The sequence below is a fragment of the Euprymna scolopes genome, chromosome 15 (assembly GCF_053919585.1).
Source record: "Euprymna scolopes isolate OS-2025 chromosome 15, ASM5391958v1, whole genome shotgun sequence".
NCBI classification, from domain to species: Eukaryota; Metazoa; Mollusca; class Cephalopoda; order Sepiida; family Sepiolidae; genus Euprymna; species Euprymna scolopes.
In genome coordinates this window covers 25,717,990-25,740,150 of record NC_136496.1, presented here as the reverse complement: position 1 = coordinate 25,740,150, position 22,161 = coordinate 25,717,990, and the positions used below count along the sequence as shown (strand labels likewise).

The 22,161-nt window shown below is 30.9% G+C and overlaps 1 protein-coding gene across 6 annotated transcripts in view; it reads left to right on the top strand.

Annotated features, from left to right (window-relative positions):
* Window positions 1-22,161, top strand: part of LOC145293752 (uncharacterized) — a 273,003-nt gene that overhangs the window by 235,588 nt on the left and 15,254 nt on the right. For 3 of the 6 annotated variants that reach the window (XM_080140233.1, XM_080140232.1, XM_080140234.1), the window contains exons 4-5: window positions 15,584-15,795; window positions 20,032-20,172. In XM_080140233.1, the coding sequence (XP_079996359.1) occupies window positions 15,584-15,795; window positions 20,032-20,172 (353 nt within the window). The remainder of the gene's footprint in view (window positions 1-15,583; window positions 15,796-20,031; window positions 20,173-22,161) is intronic. The other 3 variants (XM_080140238.1, XM_080140236.1, XM_080140235.1) reach the window with 3 other exon arrangements.

Here is a 22,161-nt window from a genome sequence, read left to right as displayed (position 1 = left end):
CTGCTTAAATATTATTAAAAAAATAACATGTTAAACTTAAAAGTTTAACATTTTTTTCAATAGGAAAAACAAAACAAAAAAAAACAGCGAACCTGATGAAAAAAAATGGAAAAAAATGAAAAAAATGGCATAAATAACCCTGTTTCAATATTAAAAATTTAAAAATCGAAAAAAAAATCTTACATCTCGGCTCGAACGTGCAATCTATTTATATAAAACACAAAATGTGTGGGTAACGACGCTGCTACTCAACCGACTAAGCTGTTACCGCGTCGCCGAAACTGGGTCGTTTTTTTTTAAATTTAAACTAATTCATGAAAGATCATTTTTTGCGCAGGCTAAATGGTCATGAAGGAACGATTTTTTTGCTACCCCTTTTTGTAGAAAAGTGTCCACTTCATAGTAAAGACATTAATATTTTTAGTAATTAATTCGATATTTATCGTCCGAAGGATCGAGTTTCAAAATGATACTAATCCTGTGAAAATCCGTCGCCTCTGTCGAAAGTTTTTGCGAGACATACAAACACACACACGCACACACACACGCAAAAAAACACAAACACATTTTGCCTTGTATACATATAGATTGTCGATATTCTTTTCATTTTTTTAAGCTATCGAGTTCTTATTCTTCTCATGAGTCAGAGCTGAAAATATGCTCAAATTGACATAATTAAATGGTTGTTTCTGTCAAAAAGAGAACATTTGACATACTGAAAGAAATAAGTGGGAAGATGAGCAATGTCTTGGAATTTGCAATATCGACTTTGTGTCACTTGTTTACCTGATGACATAAATACGTTGATCGAAAAAGTAGTTATATTGTTGCAATCAAATGTTTGTTTACCTAAATTGAATAAAATCATATATATATATATATATATATATATATATATATATATATATATATATATATGTGTGTGTGGGGGGTGTGGGGGTGTGATGATAATGGAAATAGTATTCCGACGAGATAGAGATAAAAAAGTCTTAAAATAAAGACGAAACATTGATGGACATAACTTCATTTGTTCCTTTTTAATTTCTCTCTCTCTCTCCACACACACACACACACACACACACACACACACACACATATATATATATATATATATATATATATATATATATATATAGAGAGAGAGAGAGAGAGAGAGAGAGAGAGGGAGGGAGTTTGGTTCAAAAGTATATTTACTATATTGTTTCTGCCATTTTTTTTTGAAAGGCCACATCTCCACATAATAGATTATATATATATATATATATATATATATATATATATATATATATATATATATATATACATACATATATATATATATATATATATATAATGTTGAGAATAGGTGAAATGTTCCGACAAGATAGAGACATAAAAAAGGAACAAACCAAGCTATGTGTACGTCAACGTTTCGTCTTTATTGCAAAACTTCTGAATAAATGAATTTACGAAAATAAAATGCCAGTACAGTATTTGAAAATATATTTTATTTTAATGAAAATGTATGTATGTATACAAATTCATCACTCCAAATTATCCGCGTTACCAAACACCACAATTACAAATCAGGTCGTCAATAACTATCGTTGTGTGCACTTCAGCCCGTGCAAACAAAGCAACTACTGATATCTGTACTAATTATAGTTGGCTAAAACTTGAGATATCATTTCTGATAAGCAATGTTTGACTCAGGTAATCAAAGCGGTGTCAGCTAACAAGGCTTATTTTGTGGCCACGGTTTCGTATACTATGCAAGTCATATTTTTACCCCGTTGAACCAGTGTTCCCAGTGACGTAAATAATTGACCTTTTATTTAATAACGCTACTATTTACGGAGCGTTTTTTTTTTATTTACAGCAAAAGAATAAATATCCATTACATAAAACATTAAAACTACCGAAGAGCGCTCTATTAATTTTTTTCTTTTTTACCTGGTGTATAGAATTATCTCTAATGAAGGTCTGTCATTTTTCTTAGAAAATAATAAAGCTGGCAAAATTTTTGTAAGAAAATATTTTTCTATGGTTATTAAGGCCCAAAGGTCATTCGAGGATAAAGGTAAATGACTATTAGATAGTCGGTGAGTCAATACCGTGATGGCCATTGATAGTGAATATTGGGTAGTGTTTAATTATTTAAGAGGACGGCTCAACAAGACCGAGAAAATGATCTTTGCTAATTAGATGGAAAGCAGTCACACAGTGTTGTTTTTCAGATGATGATCTTAGCATGAAAAACATTACTGGTTAAATTTTAGTTTTAGCTTCAGTTTTAAGCGAGTAAATAGAAGTGTTTACAATTGTTGATACTAGACAACGTTTTTTACAAATATTTTGCAAATTTGGGCATAGATGGCAGCTCGGTCGCGCATATTCCACGAGCACAACATAAGCACAGAGTTAGATTCGTGGTTTCGCTTCTGTGATAAAGTAGGAAGGGGAAACGGCCCCCGCCTATAAGATTTTGTAATCTGAGAAGAATTAAAAACGTCATTTGTAAATTAATGATATACGGAATCATCACGCTGACACACTGGATCACCGAAGTTAAGCAACGTTTAACCTAGTCAGTTCTAAATGAGCGACCATTTGGGACTTCCAGGTGCTGTATGTGCTATCCGTTTATCTTGGCATTGTTTCCAGTCATCATGGGCCTCTCCTTGCCACTGGACCCAAACGGTGTTGATTCAGGAGAGGTGTGGTTAGAGATTGCGCAACTCTTGCCTTACAATTACATGCGCAGCTACTCCTACAGGGGTATCCTTTGTCTTCGGGACTAATCGGAGGCATCATCGCATCATTTGTATAATACTTTTGTTTCAAATATTTGGGAAAGTTACACAAAAAACATAATAAAACAAATAATATTAACACAAAAAACATAAAACAAATATTAACACAAAGCCAATTAAAAAAAATATATTTTAAAAATATATTGTTCGTCAACAAACAAATACAATGTTGATGTTTAATCGTTTTAAAATAGTTTTTTTACGAAGTTTTTTTGCATTATTCATATTGGTTGCTAACTATGTCCTTTTGTCGATTCTTTCTTGGAAAATACTATAGGCAACAAAATTTTAATCACAAAATACGTAAAAGATTATGTAAACTTGCATGAAAATTGGTTTTAAATATTTTAACAAAAACAAAGAAACATATGAAGATATGTAAAAATAATAATTATTTAAAAAAAAAAAACAATATGGCTGACCAAAATAAACGCTGTCAATTTACGTCAGCGCGTTTTCGGTTCATCAAACCCTCCAATTAGGTAAGACGAAGCGGGGAAAAATATATGGCGACAGAAACGTGCCTCATTAACTTAGAGCACATGGCTTGGCAAAGGGATAAAAAAAAATGCCCCTTTCCTTTCTTATGTGCAACAGCTAATTTTACTCTAACTTTTGTTTATTCTTTTTTATGTACTTTTTGTTTGCCCAAAAGTTTTAATCGGTTTTTCGTTCTCTCTTCCTGCGCGGCACTGATTGCTGATTAGATGCAGGTCTTGCTGGCATAAAAGGCCAATCTTCAATCTGCGCGTCAAATTAAAATCCGCTCTTTTACTTTTAAACATCTGCTAGTAAAAAAAAAAAATATCCAAACAAAATGAGACGCTTAGAAAGTAAAAAATAAAAATAAAATAAAATTACACACGATCGTGTGTGGTCGATAGTTTGGTAGAGCTGCTGTCGTTTTGACATGCATTTTAAAGTTTAAGTAAAACTCTCATGTTGGGGGTTGCAAAAGCTTTCATGATTTTCCATCTAGTGTTGTTTTTGTTTTGATTTATGTTATTAGATAGGTAACTCTCTCCCCCCATGCACCGTTAATACGTTAAAGTCCTTATGTATATAAAATTATAACAAGAAATTTAAATATCTAAATAAATTTACAAAACCGGACAACGGGGATACTATAAGTTGTGAAGAAAGAACTAATTTTACCGATTACTTTTTAAAAAGTATTATTACTAGATGGAACACGTGTCCACAATAGTTCATTAATATCAATACATTTTTTTCTGTACTGGTAAGGTAACTAGAATATTTAATGTTTAAATCAGTAAAGAAACGTACTAAACCGAAGAAACGAGATAGTTATAAATTGTAGACAAAGAACTAATTTTAGTTAATATTTTTTTAATCCTGGGAATCAACCTAAATCCCGTAAGCATTAGTAAAAGAAAAACCCCAAACTAGAAATGTTTAAGTTTAAATATACAAAGAAATTTAAAGAGATGCCGGGATAACTATAAGTTATAGACGAAGAACTAATTCGACCGATTTATTTATTCTTAATAGCGGGGGAAGCGACTGGCTTTGCCCAGTCGTAACATTCACTTAAATCTGATATTTTAATTTGTCCGGATTTTGTATAAATTATTATACAGTTGTGATTATAAAAAAAAGAAAAAAAAAGTATGAGGGTGCCATTAGCTAGAATCGAAACCGAAAGCAAACTGTAGCATTCAAAGCTGGTGACGTTACCATTGTACCAATGTGACACGCATATGAACGGATTAAAAATAAAAATAAATGTACAAAATGTATAACGATTTTCACTTTTGACCCATTTTGTACCCTTTAAAATTTTCTTAGCCTGCGTAAATAAATTATTGCAGATTGCCAGATCGATTAATCAATCAAAGTAAGATCGATTAACCCAAAACAAAATATGACAGATCAATCAACTATAAACTATGCCAAACGACAAACCGATAGATTAAAAACTACGTTTAACCAACTTACTGACTGAACACGAAATATTACTAACTTATAAATAAAACAATGCATGACAGACCAAAAATTCGATCGACGAAAAACAGAGTATTACTGACCAAGCGACCAAAGAATTAAGCATGCCAGAACAGGCGAATAAACTTTAAACATAATAGATTTGTGAAAAAACATACTATGACAGACCAACGGACAAAAACATTACATAGCAGAATAACGGACGTAACCGCAATATGATAGACTACGAACAAAAACATAGAATAACACACAAACGGACAAAAACAAATTATGGTAGGCCGACAATCCGATCAACTGAAAACGAAACATGGCAGATAGAGCGACAACAAATTGTATGACAGACCAGCGGAATATGCAGACAATAAAATAGATCAACGGGCAAGAACGCAGTGTGTCAGACTAACGGATAAAATTAAAGTGTCACAGACTGATTAAGGAAAAAATATCACTGAATGATAGCCTAATCAACCAAAACAAAGTATGACAGACCAACTGACAAAAATAAAGTATGGCAGACGGATAGACCGATTAAAAAGAAAAACATCATCATCAGGCACACCGAGCAGCCAAACAGGTAGAATCCGTTTCAATCACTTTCAAAACTACTCCAACGTCTTGACCAGTTGGTTTATGTCTGTTATCTTCCCCACTAACCCTAACCCTAACCCTAACCCTAACCCCTTTACAAATCGCTCCATACGCCGCGTCACTCACCCAACTGCCTTCCAACTTACAAGTGCCTAGTAAAGCTCCAATACGATTTCCTTTCGCCCGTCGAAATTAAACCATTAAACATTGTGTTAACCTTTAACCCAGCTGTCACAACAGAGCCGCGAACATAATACTGGCAATTAATGACCAATGACGGCCGGAGGTGTGTCTATAGAGCTTGTTTTTGTCGTTTTTTAAAGAGGTGTGTAGGGGATACAGGAAACACTGCGTGAGGGACGACATGTTAGAAAAAAGATACGGACTTAAAAATAGTCTGAAATAGACTGACCGTCGTCGAGGTTGCCAATAAGTGAAACAGCTTCGAGTTTGGTTGTAGGTTGCGTACTTTTAACTGCATGTCAACTGTTTTAGTGTTATTTAATAAAGAAACATGGTCGTCTTCAAGTCCAACGTAAACAAGTTCTTATTGAGGCGTCCACTTAAATAAAATCTTACCCAATTTCTACCACTACTAATCGCGACACTGTAATCTCATTGACCACTTTAAACTCATTAATATTTATCCTCAAGTGGGATCCAGGCCTCGATACGTAGTGAATCCCTTGTAAAAGAAAATTGTAAGTATTAGATATAGAGGTTATTGATAAGTTACACAGTTTGTTAAGTATTTTATAGATGCAGGATTCTATTGCTAACAGTTAGCTTTCAATGATCCAACACCGGAAACAAACTTAATTAAACAGACAATTACCATTGTGAATCTATCTATACCTTTCTCGGTTCATCAGCTGGACGATTTTTCCCTCTTTGCCAAAACCAACAGAGTTTAGACCAGCGTTTCTCAAACTTTTTTCAGCAAATGCCCCCCACCCCTTAGCACACTCGGATACCTACTACCGTCCCCAGATTCACAAAACACTTAAAGAAGCTTTCTCAACATCACAAAATATGATTCTTGAATTAATTTTTCTAAATAAAAATAAATGTGATGCAATCAATTTCCACATTAGTTGTGAATCCCAAATAAAATGGGTTGAGTAAACCTAGTAATGTTACTAGAAGCTCTGTCTTTCACCGCCCCCTTAGGAATCGCAGGTACCCCCATTACAATAAATTTTACTATAGCCTACCTTGTCTCGTAATGCCCTCTAGCAGGTGGTATGAACCCCGTTGGGAAACCCAGATCTAGACCTTTAAAAAAAATGACCTCTTCCCTGTTGACTATGAGATATTACTGGTCCTCTGCAGTTATGAGGTCGAGCCTTCAATGCGTTATCGTTTCTCCTTCAGAAGAAGTCAGTTTAGAATTAATCGCCTGAAGCATCCTTACCGGAGCATACCGACGGGGTTGTCCAGCAGGATTTTGACGATCAGAATGCTTCTTCTTTTAGCGCTGGCTTTTCAATCCATCTTACCGACCCTTGTGTCACATTTTCCGCTTAGAAGGGAAATAAATATTTTGTGAGGTTCGCCATTTCGTTTACTCAACTCCTAAAGAATAAGATCCCGTTTTGTAAGTTTAAATGTTAGTGACCACTTGCTGGCGGCATTGTTCTATCCATGCATCGAGCTCAACTCGTGGGTCACTAATTATTTCAGGGTGGCACGACCCTTGTGCAAACAATCCCTTTTCAAATGACACATCCTAGATAATCGAGCTACGAGAATGATGTTTGTGTTAAATGGCATTTGTCGGGCGGGCACACGTTGGGAAAAAGGAAGCGAGGGATGGGTGGTAGGTCTGAGAAATGTCCGAACGTCCGGTCTTTGGCATGTCCAGGCGCCGGTATCCCTTGGAGATTAATGTGGACCAGTCGCTTTCTATTGTGTAAAGATAGATCTGTTTCGCTTTTTTTTTTGTTCTTGTTTTTAAAGCAAAAAAAATGCTTTTTTCATGATATTTATACGTGTTAGTCTGTAAGACGGTACTTCTACAGTTAAAGAACCGTGTTAATTTTTTTTATATAGGATTTTAAATTTAAATTTAAGATTTATGGAATTTTTAAATTAAATCGGTAAATAAAAATATATATAGGCACAAGACGCCATTCCCTCCTAATATTAAAACTGGATTTTTATATAGAAACGTTATTTCAGCACGGTCAGTGTTTTACGCAAATACCAATAATATTAGTAATATCTTTTTCTTTGTTTTTTTTTATTTGTACATTTTGACGTAAACTTTGAAATCATAAAATAACATATGTGTAAACGAAAGCAGAAACTTAACATTACAGAAACTTAGATGTTTTTTCAGCAAATATGATCGTTTTTATACAACCAGTAATCAGTTTTACTATCTATGTCTGTCGGTCCGTTGTATGTGTGTCAGTTTGTTAACTATTTAAATTCTTTAATGCCAACAGATCAACTAGCTCCAGTCCGGCTTTTGTTTATTTGCAAAATGTATCCAGGAACAGTAATATTTAAAAATTTTTCACTCGTATTGAATTCCCCCCTTAAACGTCCACTCTTAAAATAAAATTAGTATGACCTGTTTTTATTTTATTTATTTATTTTTTTTAAATCGATTCGAACAAGGCACGAAACCATCTAATGTAATTTGCTTTATTATTTCTTCAAAATCAAGATTTACTTTAAAGACTAGGTGAATATCTTTGTACACAGAAAACAGCAATGCATCCTACTATGTCAGACACAATAAGAGAAGCGAGAATGACAAGATTGTTGAAAGTAATAGCAACTTTTTTACTTTTTTTACTAGTAAAATTTATGATAAATCTTTGTAAAAAAACGATATTTTTTCTTTTTTTTTACTAGTAAAGTTCATATAAATCTTTTGTAAATAAACAATATATTTTTTCTTTTTTTTTACTAATAAATTTATGATGACTCTTTGTAAATAAACAATATCTTTTTTTCTATTTTTTTTTTGCTAGTAAGGTTTTACTAGTAAAGTCCGTATAAATCTTTGTAAATAAACAATATATTTGTTTTCTTTTTTTTACTAGTACAGTTTCGGATAAAAAAATTTTAGTAATTTTTCGGATAAATCTTTGAAAATCAACAATATTTTTCTTTACTATAAAATTTACGATAAATCTTTGTAAATAAACAATATGTTTTTTCTTTGTTTTTTACTAGCAAGGTTTCAGATAAATCTTTGTAAATATGTAATATACATATATATATATGTATATATATATATATATTATACACACACACACGCACACGCACATATATATATATATATATATATATATATATATTACTTGTAAAGTTTTAGATGAATCTTTGTAAATAAACAATATCTTTTTTTTGTAACATGAAGTTAAAATATTAAAAAAGGAAAATTACCAATCGAACTTAAAGCCTCTTTTTGAATTTGAAGAAGAAAATATTAGTTTATATTCTGGTATGAGAATTTAGATTTGCAATTTACTCTTTTATAAAAAAACCACCAGGAAAAAAATCCCAATTTATACACAACGAAAATAAAATGCGAACAAATTATTGAATTACTCAAGATTGCGAAATAAAAAATATCAGAAACTTTGGCTTATATTGAAAAATTAAAAACCAAATAAATCCATATAATATTTTGCTCCTTTCGTTCTTAAATAGTCAGTACAGTACGCTTAAGAAAAGACGAAATAAAATTGTTGAAGGTCACAAAGTACTTAAAAAAAAAAACAGCTAAATTTTCGAAACGTGGGTTTAAAAAGGCCAATTTGCCAATACTGTAAAATAGTATGAGAGTGATCTCCCTTTGATGTAAGAAAGAAACCAGTAGTAATTTCAATGTTCAGCGATTCCTTGATGCACTTTCTGAGTATTTATTAGTACTTATTAATTTATCTCATTTGGGTCAGTTTTATTGTTAAAAGACACTACTTTCATTAGTGATGGGACGATTCCAATATTTTTTCCCGATTTAGATACAATTACCGATTTCGTACAAAATTCCCGATTCCGACACAATTACCGATTCCGATTCTTTATAAATCTCTAAATATTTGACTATAAAAATGTTATTTTACCCCCCAATTACTGTAAAAACAACTGTAAAATGACCCAATATTTTCTCAACCTTAAAAACACACTTGTGAGGGATGGTCTAGAAATTTTAGTCCAAGTGAATGTTCAAACCAAAAAATATTTATTATTTTATTATTACTATAAGTAGTGGCAGATGCTTCTTAAACCGAAATTTAATTTTAAAAAGTAATAATAATTTAAGGAATCGGTTTTGCCAACCGGAAAATAGGCTAAATTTTTTTCGATTCCAATACCGATTCTGATACCCCGAAAAGCTCCGATTTTTCCGATTCCTGATTCCGATTAATAGTCTTAACACTAATTTTTATGGAAACATATATATATATATATATATATATATATATATATATATATATATATATATATATATAATTCTTAAATTTTATTAAAAACATATTATTATAACCTCATATTTAAACCAAATTCAGATTTATAATTTTATTCTATTTCTTATTCTCAACCCATATTACTTTGCTTATCAAGTAAATATTTTCTTTTTTAATTTAACTTTTTCGAGATACATCTGCCTTACTTAAAAAATTTGCTAGGTTTATTTATAGTGTCTTTTACATATAAAAAACCCACCCAATACTTTTGCTGATGAGGAGACTTTGTTTAAAAAAAACTATATGTCAAAATTATTGTCCGTGCCTTAATGTCTATCGCAATAAAAACATCGTTTCCGAAACGATCGTACAAATTATTGACTTTGTTGTGTTCCTTCTTATGAAACAGGTTTTTAATTTTTAATTCTAATTTGAATTTTAAATTATCAATCACATTACTAAATATTAAAGTATCTCCAGGATATTTGCCTATCGAGCTTATTATATATCGGAATTACAACGAGCATTGTTCTTTTCTTGTATTTTAATCAAATTAGTAATTTTACTATCACATTAAAATACACTCTGCTCTTTAGACTACTGTTCTAACCCCCTTTAAATATATATATATATATATATATATATATATATATATATATATATATATACTAGCAAGTGGGCCATCGTTGCCCGGTCGTGAAAATGAATTAAATATAATATTTTAATTTTTGAAGATTTCCTATTAATTATTATAAAGACAAAAACTATTGTAATTAGTATATTGTACGCAACATATATTAGCGATTTCGAAAATTCAAAGAAAAAAGAATGACTTTGATGACATTGCTTAAAATTGAAACCAAACCATACAACTCGCCAGATGGACTCATAACTTCTAAGCTACACCCATACCTATGATTTTAAATTTCTGCGTGCAATGTTAACTTTTTAAAAAATTTCAATGTTGACGCTATACCAGCAATTTTTATCATCTAAAAACGAAATCGAATGTGTTCAGCTGATCTAAATACGAGATACCCTATATATATATATATATATATATATATATATATATATATATATATATATATATATATATATAGTTGGGTTTAATGACTTTGTTTCATAAAAATTCAATATGGCGTAATGGAAAAATATAAAGGTAACTACAGCTTCCCTTTCAATTTCCGGATTTTAATCATGTCAAATCACATTTCAATTCCTTTTGACGGATTGATTGTTGCTATTTCTTCTGATGAGTTATGGGCATAATAGATTCACTAATTGATATAATAATTAGTGATTGATTTTGCGCTGCGAAACAGATGCTGACAAGAATTGCGTAAGTCAACTGATTTAAAGGAATAAATGATAAGTTTGTCAACATCATGACTTTTGGAATATAACTTTTTGTCATTTATTTTATATATTGCTCTGTAATCTTATTAAGCTTCTTATATAAGGATTGATACATAATAAGAAAATATATTTCTACAGATACACACACATAAACACACACATATGTATATATATATATATATATATATATATATATAAACATTTCTATATGTTAGAACGTTTGTATCTTCAATTATTCGCAATAATGCCTAATGTAGAAAATATGTATCAATAGAATTTCGCGTAATTGTTAAATGAAACCAATCATTTAATGAAAAAAGTCATAAGAAATTAATCAGTAATTAATGAACGGTTGTTTTTCAATGAAAATTAGTTAATTTTCACGAAGTCGTTCGAATATCCAGGACTGAGTATATTACAGAATTCGGTATAATAATCTTTGAATCTTTTAATATTAATGTCAGAGCGAGGAAAACTTAACTACATAAATACATTGATATATATATATATATATATATATATATATATATATATATATATATATATATATATATATATATATATATATACAGGGTTGGCCAAAATAAGGGTCCTATCTTTAAATATAATCATATATATATATATATATATATATATATATATATATATATATATATATATATATATATATATATATATAGGACCCTTATTTTGGCCCACCCTGTATATATATATATATATATATATATATATATATATATATATATATATATATATTCATTCATTCATTCATAGAGCTTAAGGTAAAAATGCAGAGGAACTCATATACGTACATATTTCATATTTTAATAAGTACGCGCTATAATATGTACGCATATACCCACATATATACATGGAGATATAGATAAATCTAGATATAAACGCACACCCGCATTATTATTTTTATTATAATTTAGACGCACGTTGCGCGCATGCGTATAAGTGTGTGTTTTCTTTCTTCCACCTCTCCTTCCTAATTAATGTCCAAGCAAGGCGGGAACTGTATCCTCTTGCCGAAACCGATAAGACGCCTTATCTATTCTGTGATAAGCAGTCCCATAATGCGAATTAGAGCTGCGAGTATATGCAAATAAAACAAATAAATACAACTAAAAATAAAATAAATATAAAAAAAGGAGTAAAATAAAAAAAACCCAAAAGAAATAATAAAGAGAAGAAAAAAGAGATTTAAAAAAATATTAAAGAAAAACGTCTAGTACGTTTGCTCTGACATTGATCGAGGTAAGAAAAAATAGGATGTTATAAAATGGCAAATATCGGCTGTTCAAATTGCACACGTACAACACACATGCGTATACCTACGCACCGACATACAAGACGTGACTGATGACGACTGTCACTCTCTCTGTGTACGTATATGGATAGGGATGTGTGTATAAATATCTGTGTATGTTTAGCCACACACACACACACACACACACACACACACACGCACACAGATATATATATACATATATATGTATATATATATGTATATATGTATGTATATATATATGTATGTATGTATGCATGCATATATATGCATGTATGTATGTATATATATATATATGCATGTATATATGTATGTATATATATATGCATGTATGTATGTATGTATATATATATATATATATATATATATATATATATATATATATATATATATATATATATATGAGAAAAATGGAAATGGCATTTCGACGAAATAGAGAAAAAATATTTAAGAAAGCAAGTTCTGTGTTAATCAACGTTTCGTATATATTTGGAGACTTCCTCTGGATGACTGAAATTAAGAAAACGAAACACCGGTATTAATATTTGAAAATATATTTTTTTATATGTGATGAAATGAATGACCCTGTTCCATTTCAGAAACGGAAAAAAAGTCGTTGGGGGGGGGCGGGACAAAAAACTTTCTTTTAGAACGTTACGACCCTCGCCTTTTTGAATTTCCAACGACTTTTTTTTCCGTTTTTGAAATGGAACAAGCCATACATTTCATTACATCAAAAATAAATTTTCAAATATTTGTACTGGTGTTTTGTTTTCTTCATTCCATTCATCCAGACCGAAGTGTCGAAACAAAGACGAAACGTTGATGAACACATAACATGGTGGGTTCTTTTTTTAATTTCTCTCTCTCTCTCTCTCACTCTCTCTTTATATATATATACGTTTTATTTTTATTAACTATCTTTCTGTTAAGTTACATTATTGTTTCAGCTACGCGGCCGTTTTTTTGCCGTCTGTAGCTTCCTCAGACTTTTACAGAAATGTTCGTTATGATGGGATGAAAGAGTGAATGATGTCAGGGGAGGGGTGCCAGAAGAGCGGAAAAAAGAGGAACGGAAGAAGGGGGAAAGGTGAGTGGGGGTGCTTGGTATGTCGGTAATGTTTTAGTTTTGGAATTTAAGTCGACGATTTCAAGCTAGAAATATAGGTATACTTTTATGCACGTAATATTTAATAATAATATATATATATATATATATATATATATATATATATATATATATATATCCAGTAGCTCAGAAAATGGATTAGAGAGGAGGAACATTCTTTTATTGTTTAAATTAACTATAGACTTTTTTAAAAAAAACTGTACTGTTATTGAAAATTCTGGAAGTGCTCTTCGTTGACATCCATGCATTTCTGAGCACGTTTAACAACGTTTGCAGATACTGCCTGTAGATCTTCTGTGCTTATTCTCCTGATAGCGTTGGTAATGTTCTTCTTTAGTTGGTGAAGATTGTGAGGATTATTTGCATAAACTTTTTATTTTAAAGTCCTTTAAAGATGATCACATCACATGATAAAAACTCCGGGGACCGTAGTAGCCGTAACGCTTTGCGTATTGTTTTCTCTTCTGACGTGTGGTCAGAGAAATAGTTGGCCGAACCGTCGTGAAACAACAACCATGAAAGATGAGGATAATAGTCCGCAGATAAAGAAATAAAATAACAATTTTATTGTTTAATATTTAGAGATTTATGAAAAATCGAAATTGGACATTCAGTACGGAATCAGTAATTGTATCGGAATCGGGGAAAATATTAGCATCGTTCCATCACTTCTGTATATATATACTGGATCAAATGTTTGAAACATGTCTTCTTCCTAAGATTAAAGGTGGTGGTGTTAGGTCAACTGGGGAGCCATGATGTAATATACTGTTTTGTTTTTAAATCCCCGAAACAGTGTTTCATGGTAAACAACTGATGATCCCTTGAAAAATAAATTATTGATATTATAGTAAATTCGAGAGCGAGTTAATGCAGTGATTGCGAGTTGATGCAGTGATGCAGTGATTGCAGGAGACTTACTGACTAGATGGTTTTCTAACGAATGATAAAAAATATTTTTTTGTATAGTTTTAAAGGTTAAAAATTTCCAAGACTATGTAATGAAATGTATGGCCTGTTCCATTTCAAAAACGGAAAAAAAAGTCGTTGGAAATTCAAAAAGGCGAGGGTCGTAGCGTTCTAAAAGAAAGTTTTTTTTGTCCCCCCCAACGACTTTTTTCCGTTTCTGAAATGGAACAGAATCATTCATTTCATTACATATAAAAAATATATTTTCAAATATTAGTATTGGTGTTTCGTTTTCTTAATTTCATTCATCCAGAGGAAGTCTTCAAATATATACGAAACGTTGATTAACACAGAACTTGGTTTGTTAAATATTTTTTCTCTATTTCGTCGAAATGCCATTTCCATTTTTCTCATATATATATATATATATATATATATATATATATATATATACATGCATATATATATATACATACATGCACATATATATACATACATGCATATATACATGCGTATATATATACATGCATATATATATATACATACATGCACATATATATACATACATGCATATATACATGCATATATATATACATGCATATATATATATGCATACATGCACATATATATACATACATGCATATATACATGCATATATATATACATACATGCACATATATATATACATGCATATATATACATGCATATATATATACATACATGCACATATATATACATACATGCATACATATATATATACATACATGCATACATATATATACATGCATATATATATACATACATATATATATACATACATACATGCATATATATATGCATACATATATATATATTATAAATTACTAACTAGCTCTACCTACCTATTGAGCACTTTTGAAGTAAATACTTAAAGTTTACGCATAAATCTATACTTTCGTATATTAATTTTATGTGAGTAAATGATGTAGTTATATATATATATATATATATATATATATATATATATATATATATATAGCATGTTCATTTTATCTCGCTTTCTTTTTTAAATTCATCAACTATTTATTGCTCCACAAAAAAGAGAATCACTAACTTTTAACTTTCTTCTGTTTCATTTCAGACGGTGAGTTCTTCGCCGATATGGAAGGTCGGGAGTGTGTCAATTGCGGAGCCATTTCTACTCCCTTGTGGCGCCGAGACGGAACTGGTCACTATCTGTGCAACGCGTGTGGACTTTACCACAAAATGAACGGCATTAACCGGCCCCTTATTAAGCCGCAGCGCAGATTGGTAAGGGATACAACTCTACCGTACGCTGCCAGTTTGCAATCGGTAATTAGGCGTCAACATTAGTTACAATGAAAACCTTGTTCGTCTTCCCCGATTCGTGTCCTTCTCTGCTTCCATCCTTTTTTTCCCGCCGTTATTTTTTTTAATTATTATTCACCAATCCATGGTCTTTTCTTTTTCCCCCGTCAATTTTTTTATAAACCTTTGTCCCTATTTACCTGACTTACCAGCAAGAGCAACGTTAGACACACCAGGGTTTTTTTGTTGTTTTTAATGTAGAGAACGGGAACAAAAATAAAAATCGTCTCAATCGTGAAGGATTTCTCATCCACTAACTGAGAACAAAAAAATTGAAATATAGCCTCAGAACAGATACTACACTTTGATCTTGACCAGAAGAATCCTTGTTATTTTCGAATTATAAGACATGTTTTTTTTTTCAAATGGATGTTATCAAAGACTATGGAATTCACTAAGTTTCCCTCATTTTGTCTTTTAATCCTCAGCCTCCATGCGCGATGCTTGTGACAAAGAGGGAAGTATTGCTGTTTTCTAGGTCAGAATCTATTCCATATGTAACTTATCCTTGGCAAGTTTTGATCTTCAAGTATTTTTTGCTCCTTCCATCAAGTGGCTTCGAGCCTTGTTTGATGTGATTTTCATTAAAAAAACGTACAAATTCATCTTTAAAATGTAAACTTATCCAGGGACAAGTATTATTTTAATGTATTAAAAACAAGATATTTTTACACGGAGAAATATACTCTAATTTTCGCGAGGCATCAATCATTGCATGATTTATAAGAGCAACATATTTCAGAAAAAAATAATTTAACGTCATACTTCTCTCTCTCTCTCTCCCTCTCTATCTATCTATCTATCTATCTATCTATCTATCTATATATATATATATGCTTATATATACATATATATTTATATATATATACATATATATTTATATATATACATATATATATATATTTCTGTAGAAATATATTTCTTATTATATATCAATCCTTATATAAGAAGCTCAATGTAATTACAAAGCAATATAGAGAATAAATGACAAAAAACTATATTAAAAAGATCATAATTTTGACCATCTTATAATTTATTTCTTTAATTAAGTTGACATTTACAATCTTGACAGTATCGTTTTCGTAGCTCAAAATCAATCACTTAATTATTATATCAATTAGTGAATCTATTATGACCTTTACTCATCAGAAGAAATAGCAACAATCAACCCGTCAAACGGAATTGAAATGTGATTTGACATGGTGAAATCCGAAAATTAGAAGAGAAGCTGTAGTTACCTTTATATTTTTCCATTACGCCATATTGGATTTTTATCAAACAAAGTCATTATATATATATATATATATATATATATATATATATATATATATATATATATATATATATATAGATTATGTTTAAATATAGACCAATTGACATACTGATTAAAAAAAATAAAAAATGAAAACAAAAGGTATGCTAACCAGTTTTCATTACTCGTTCAACAAAGCTAAATCGAGGAAAATTGCGATTAAAAAAAAATCTTTTAGGACTTAATTTAGTTTCTATGTAATTTTACCCCCGCTTATTTTTCGGGTTTTATTTTTCTCCCCCGCCATATTTATGACTATTTTTTCTCCCATAATTTTCCTCGATTTAGCTCGGTTGAGCTAGGAAAGACATCTGGTTAGCTAACCTTTATTTTCATTTTTTTAAAGTTTTTTTTATCATCACGTTGATTGATCTCTATTTAGTCATAATTAAATTTTGTACCCCCCCCAAATGTTCATATATATATATATATATATATATATATATATATATATATATATATATATATATATATATGGTGTACCTTGTGCAAGAAAGATATATCTGAAATTTAATTGTTTTCATTCATTTAACCCGTTAATTCAGAAATTTAACACTGACGAATTTGGAGTAGATATTTTTTCATTCAAAATAAACCTGTGTCTCGTACACATTGGGACTTTTATTCTTTAAATTTAACGTTCAGTTTTCTTAAAGATTCGAGTTTTCCTATTGAAGTTTAACATTTTTAATTTGAAGTTCACTTTTTTTAATTAAAAATGCAGCTTTTCTATCTGGAGTTGCAACGTTTTTCATTTGATGTAATGTTTCGTCTTTACAGTCGAATCGTTTTAAAGTATCATTCTCCCCGTCTACTCCTATGAAGGCTTCTGTCACCCTATGTATTCTCACGCATAATACTACCTTTTTTGTCTGAACCTTTTTTTACATGGATATTCTATGTTCGTCTGTTTTTACTTGGCTATAGTTGCTTAATCGACACCCATGAAAATATCAATACGTCATTAACGGCGATTATTACCGGACATTGGCGAACAGTCACGAGTTTTGCCGAACAGTCTGAATGTACAAAGTGATATTTTTTTTAATTTTTTTTTTTAGTACTTGTTCAGTTTCTGGACTGTACCACAATACTAATTTTTTTTATTAAGAAAATTATTTATAATAAGGGGGGGGGTAAGGATTTATTTGAAAGCTATTCTTAACGTGGGGAGGGGCTTTGTTAACTATTCTGGAAATATACGTAAAGAATATATCATGTTCGGACTTCTTTTTTCGGAGTTGGAACTCTTACGTCATGTCTACGTCACACATGCAAATCTATGGGTGTCTATTAAGCAACACGACCTTTAATTATGTTTGTTTTTACTAATTATTCATTGTCTGTACGTAAAATTTTTTTGTTCTTTAATTAGCTTGTCTAGCAAATTTATAAAAGATTCTATACATAATTTTAACAATATATTTTGTCTTCATCTGTATATAATTTAATCACCCTGCACACCTATTAAACAATGAGATTACCCGCTCGCCCATGAGAAATGTAAAAATATTTAATTGCGTAATACTTGACATTAGTTGTAAAAGTTAACTCTTTACAAATTTCAAAATGAATATTTCTAATATTTAAAAAAAGTTATAATAATTAATTTCTTTCGTCTTGTAGATTGAAAGAGTTTAATTAATCGATACTGATATAGAAGCATGTAAAAGTTTGCGGTAAACAGCCGGAAAATAGCCTACACGATTAGCCAACCAGCAATTGTCTGTCATCAGACGATATTTTCTTTTATAGGCAATAAAAAACACTTATTTGATTCTATGGTTCAAAAAGAAATGTTTTCGATCATAGTTGCTAAAAAAAATACAACTTATTTTCCTGAAACAGTTTTGCAAAATAATTTTTTTTTAAATACTTTCTGTGCAAAACAAAAAAAGCATAAATTCTAATTTTCATTTATAGTTGTTTATATGATTTCGTATAAAAGCCTTATTTCTTAAAAACATTTGTTGAAAAATGAAATATATTATTCTTGAAAAATATATTCGTTCATATATTTAAACTTAGGCTAAATCTTATCTTTGGTTAATTTTTTAATGCATTTTGAATTTATCATCTACCAGTGTCCGCATTTTTCCGCCAATTTTGCCAGTTGTTTACCGTAAACTCTTGATAGATACCGACAGGACCCAGGGTTATGTTCTGGATTAATATCAATAAATCTATACTAGATATTTTTTTGTTTTATTAAATATCTAATCGTTAAAATAAATGCTACAGAAATATTTCCCAAATTTTCACAGGCGATCTTCCCAGTTGCCTTCGTGCAGTTTCTGAGCAATCATTAAATTGTATGGATGGAACTGCATATCAATGTGTAGAATTCTTCAGACTGTTTGATCAGACAATTCGAAGGTCAAAGCATGTTTCCGAGCTGAACGCGTAGGAGACTAACAGAAAGTCTCACCGCTGGAATACTGTCTGGCGTTCGAGTGCTTCAAGGCCTTCCAGGGTGCTCTTTTTTAACTGTCAAAGCTGTAGCTCTGTAATTTGCAACCCACAGCTGTACTGACTTTCAACCTGGAACACCATTATGCTTGTAATGAACTCGGAAAACTCTCTGTATTGCAGTTACAGATTCACCATTCTTCAAAAACGTTTGTACAGTAAAAGCACGGTTTACACCAGTCCAAACCATGTTTCCTGCTTAGGGTAGCTAAAAAACTAACAAGTGATTCGCTAAATAAAAAAGAAAATCATTGGCACTTGCATCAGTTCATTAGCTACGCATAGTTGAAATTTTAAAATGTCGGAGGTATTTTTGCCGCATCGTGTATTAATATATCTGATTGTTTAAATGCTTGCTTCTCTTTACTAGAATGTATCCTTGGACATTTCTTTTTTACTTATTCGGCTAATTATACTAGGTGTTTCCATTTCAGTCGGCATCAAGGCGAGCAGGGCTGTCCTGCGCTAATTGCCACACTTCAACCACCACATTATGGCGACGGAACAACGAAGGCGAACCTGTATGCAATGCTTGTGGTCTCTACTTTAAATTGCACGGCGTAAGTATAAGAACACCTTACATTCTTCGTGGCTTAGTGGGGGATGCCCTTTTCTTTTCCCTGTAACATCTCTCTCTCACAGAAGAAACGTTGCGAGCCTGTCTTTTTTTTATCGTAATTTCCATGACAAGTGCTCGTCTGAGCTCCAATCTCCGGTCCCCCCTCGGCAATCTTTCACAATAAACACCCGTCTAGCTGAAACCACTGTCAATAATTTTCCCCACTCTTTACCTGTGCCTAAATCAAACGAAGATTCCATGAACAAAGCTTCTTTCTTAGAACTGCACGCCTGTGGAACTCTGTTCCGTTTGCCTGTTTCCCACCTTACTACAACTTGGATGTATTCAAATCCAACATAAACAAATTGCTGATGAGCCGCCCCCTTAAGTAAGACACTTTATCAAATCTCCAATAATAACGATTACAACGATACTATCCCATTGATTACTGTACACGCAATAAATCTTATCCCCGAGTGGCTTCCGGGCCTTTATAAGTGGTGACCTCCATGTAAAAAAAAAAAAAGATACGCCCATTCAATCTAAACAGTATTCAATTTCAAAAATAAGTATCACCCAAAGAAGAATCAATAATATTATCCTGAAGTAAAAAAAATTTGAATTGTCTGAAGAGATCGGCAGGATAATATTATTGGCCTGCTGATTGAAACCATTTGCAATAATTTAAGAAAAAAAAACAATAAAAAAAAACAAACTCAAGGTTGAAATAATAAAAACCTATTTAGCTCTACTAAAGTATTGAGCCCTTTTCCCTGTTTTTTTTTTTTTTTTTTACCAAATATACCTCCTAATATATGTATATATTTTTTCAAAGGTTTTCCTGAGATTTTCGTAGCAAAAACAACTAATTTTTAAGAAACCGACTGTTGTTTAAATTTTGCTTTAGGAATTAATCCCGTGAAGTTGACCTTGGTGGAAAGAACAAAGGTATAAATCCGATGTTACTGACGGTTATTGTACAGTCTTACATTGATCTGTGTTTACGTGGTTGGCGCGAATTTTGCTAGAGGAACTGAGTCACAACTTTAAAAATATTCTTTTATACGTTTAATTTGAAAATTTAGACAACAGATTAATGATATATATGTATGTATGTATGTATCTATCTATCTATCTATCTATCTATATCTATATATATATATATATATATATATATATATATATATATATATGTGTGTGTGTGTGTGTGTGTGTGTGATGGGACGAACCCAATATTTTCTGAAATCCGATACAATTACCAGTTTCATACTAATTTTCAAATTATGATATAATTACTGATTCCGATTATTTATAAATCTCTAAATATTTAACTATAAAGTTATTTTTCCCGATTATCGTAAAAACGCACGTTAAACGTGCAGCTATTTTCTGAAACAAAGAACCCCACTTGTGGAGGTCGATTTAAACTTTTCCGATGGTCTAAAATCAATAAACATTTCTCTTATCATTACAACAACAGCGGAAACTCTTGTCTTAAACAAAATCAAATAAAAATGATAATTAAAAGAATCGTATTCGGCATCGAAAAATAGGCCCATATTTTCCGATTCCGATACCAACAAACGTTCGAATTTTTCCGATTCTCGACAACTATTCCGTATAATCGACACCTCCCCACACACACGTACTATATATATTAAATTTCTATATGAATGTTATCACTCTATTCAAAGTAAACATTATTGTTGTTTTCTTTTTGTTGATTTCTTGTCTGCGTGTTTACGTATATCATCTAAAATAGGAGTCTAATTTTTATTTTTAGATTAATTAGCAACCAGCGATTTACGCGTCTTCTACATAGACGTGATCTTCCTGTTTCAACGATTCAAGTCAATTAAACACTTTCTCAAGCGTTTTCCCTAATATCTATCCATCTATCTATCTATCTATCTATCTATCTATCTATATATATATATATATATATATATATATATATATATATATATATATATATATATATATATAGCTT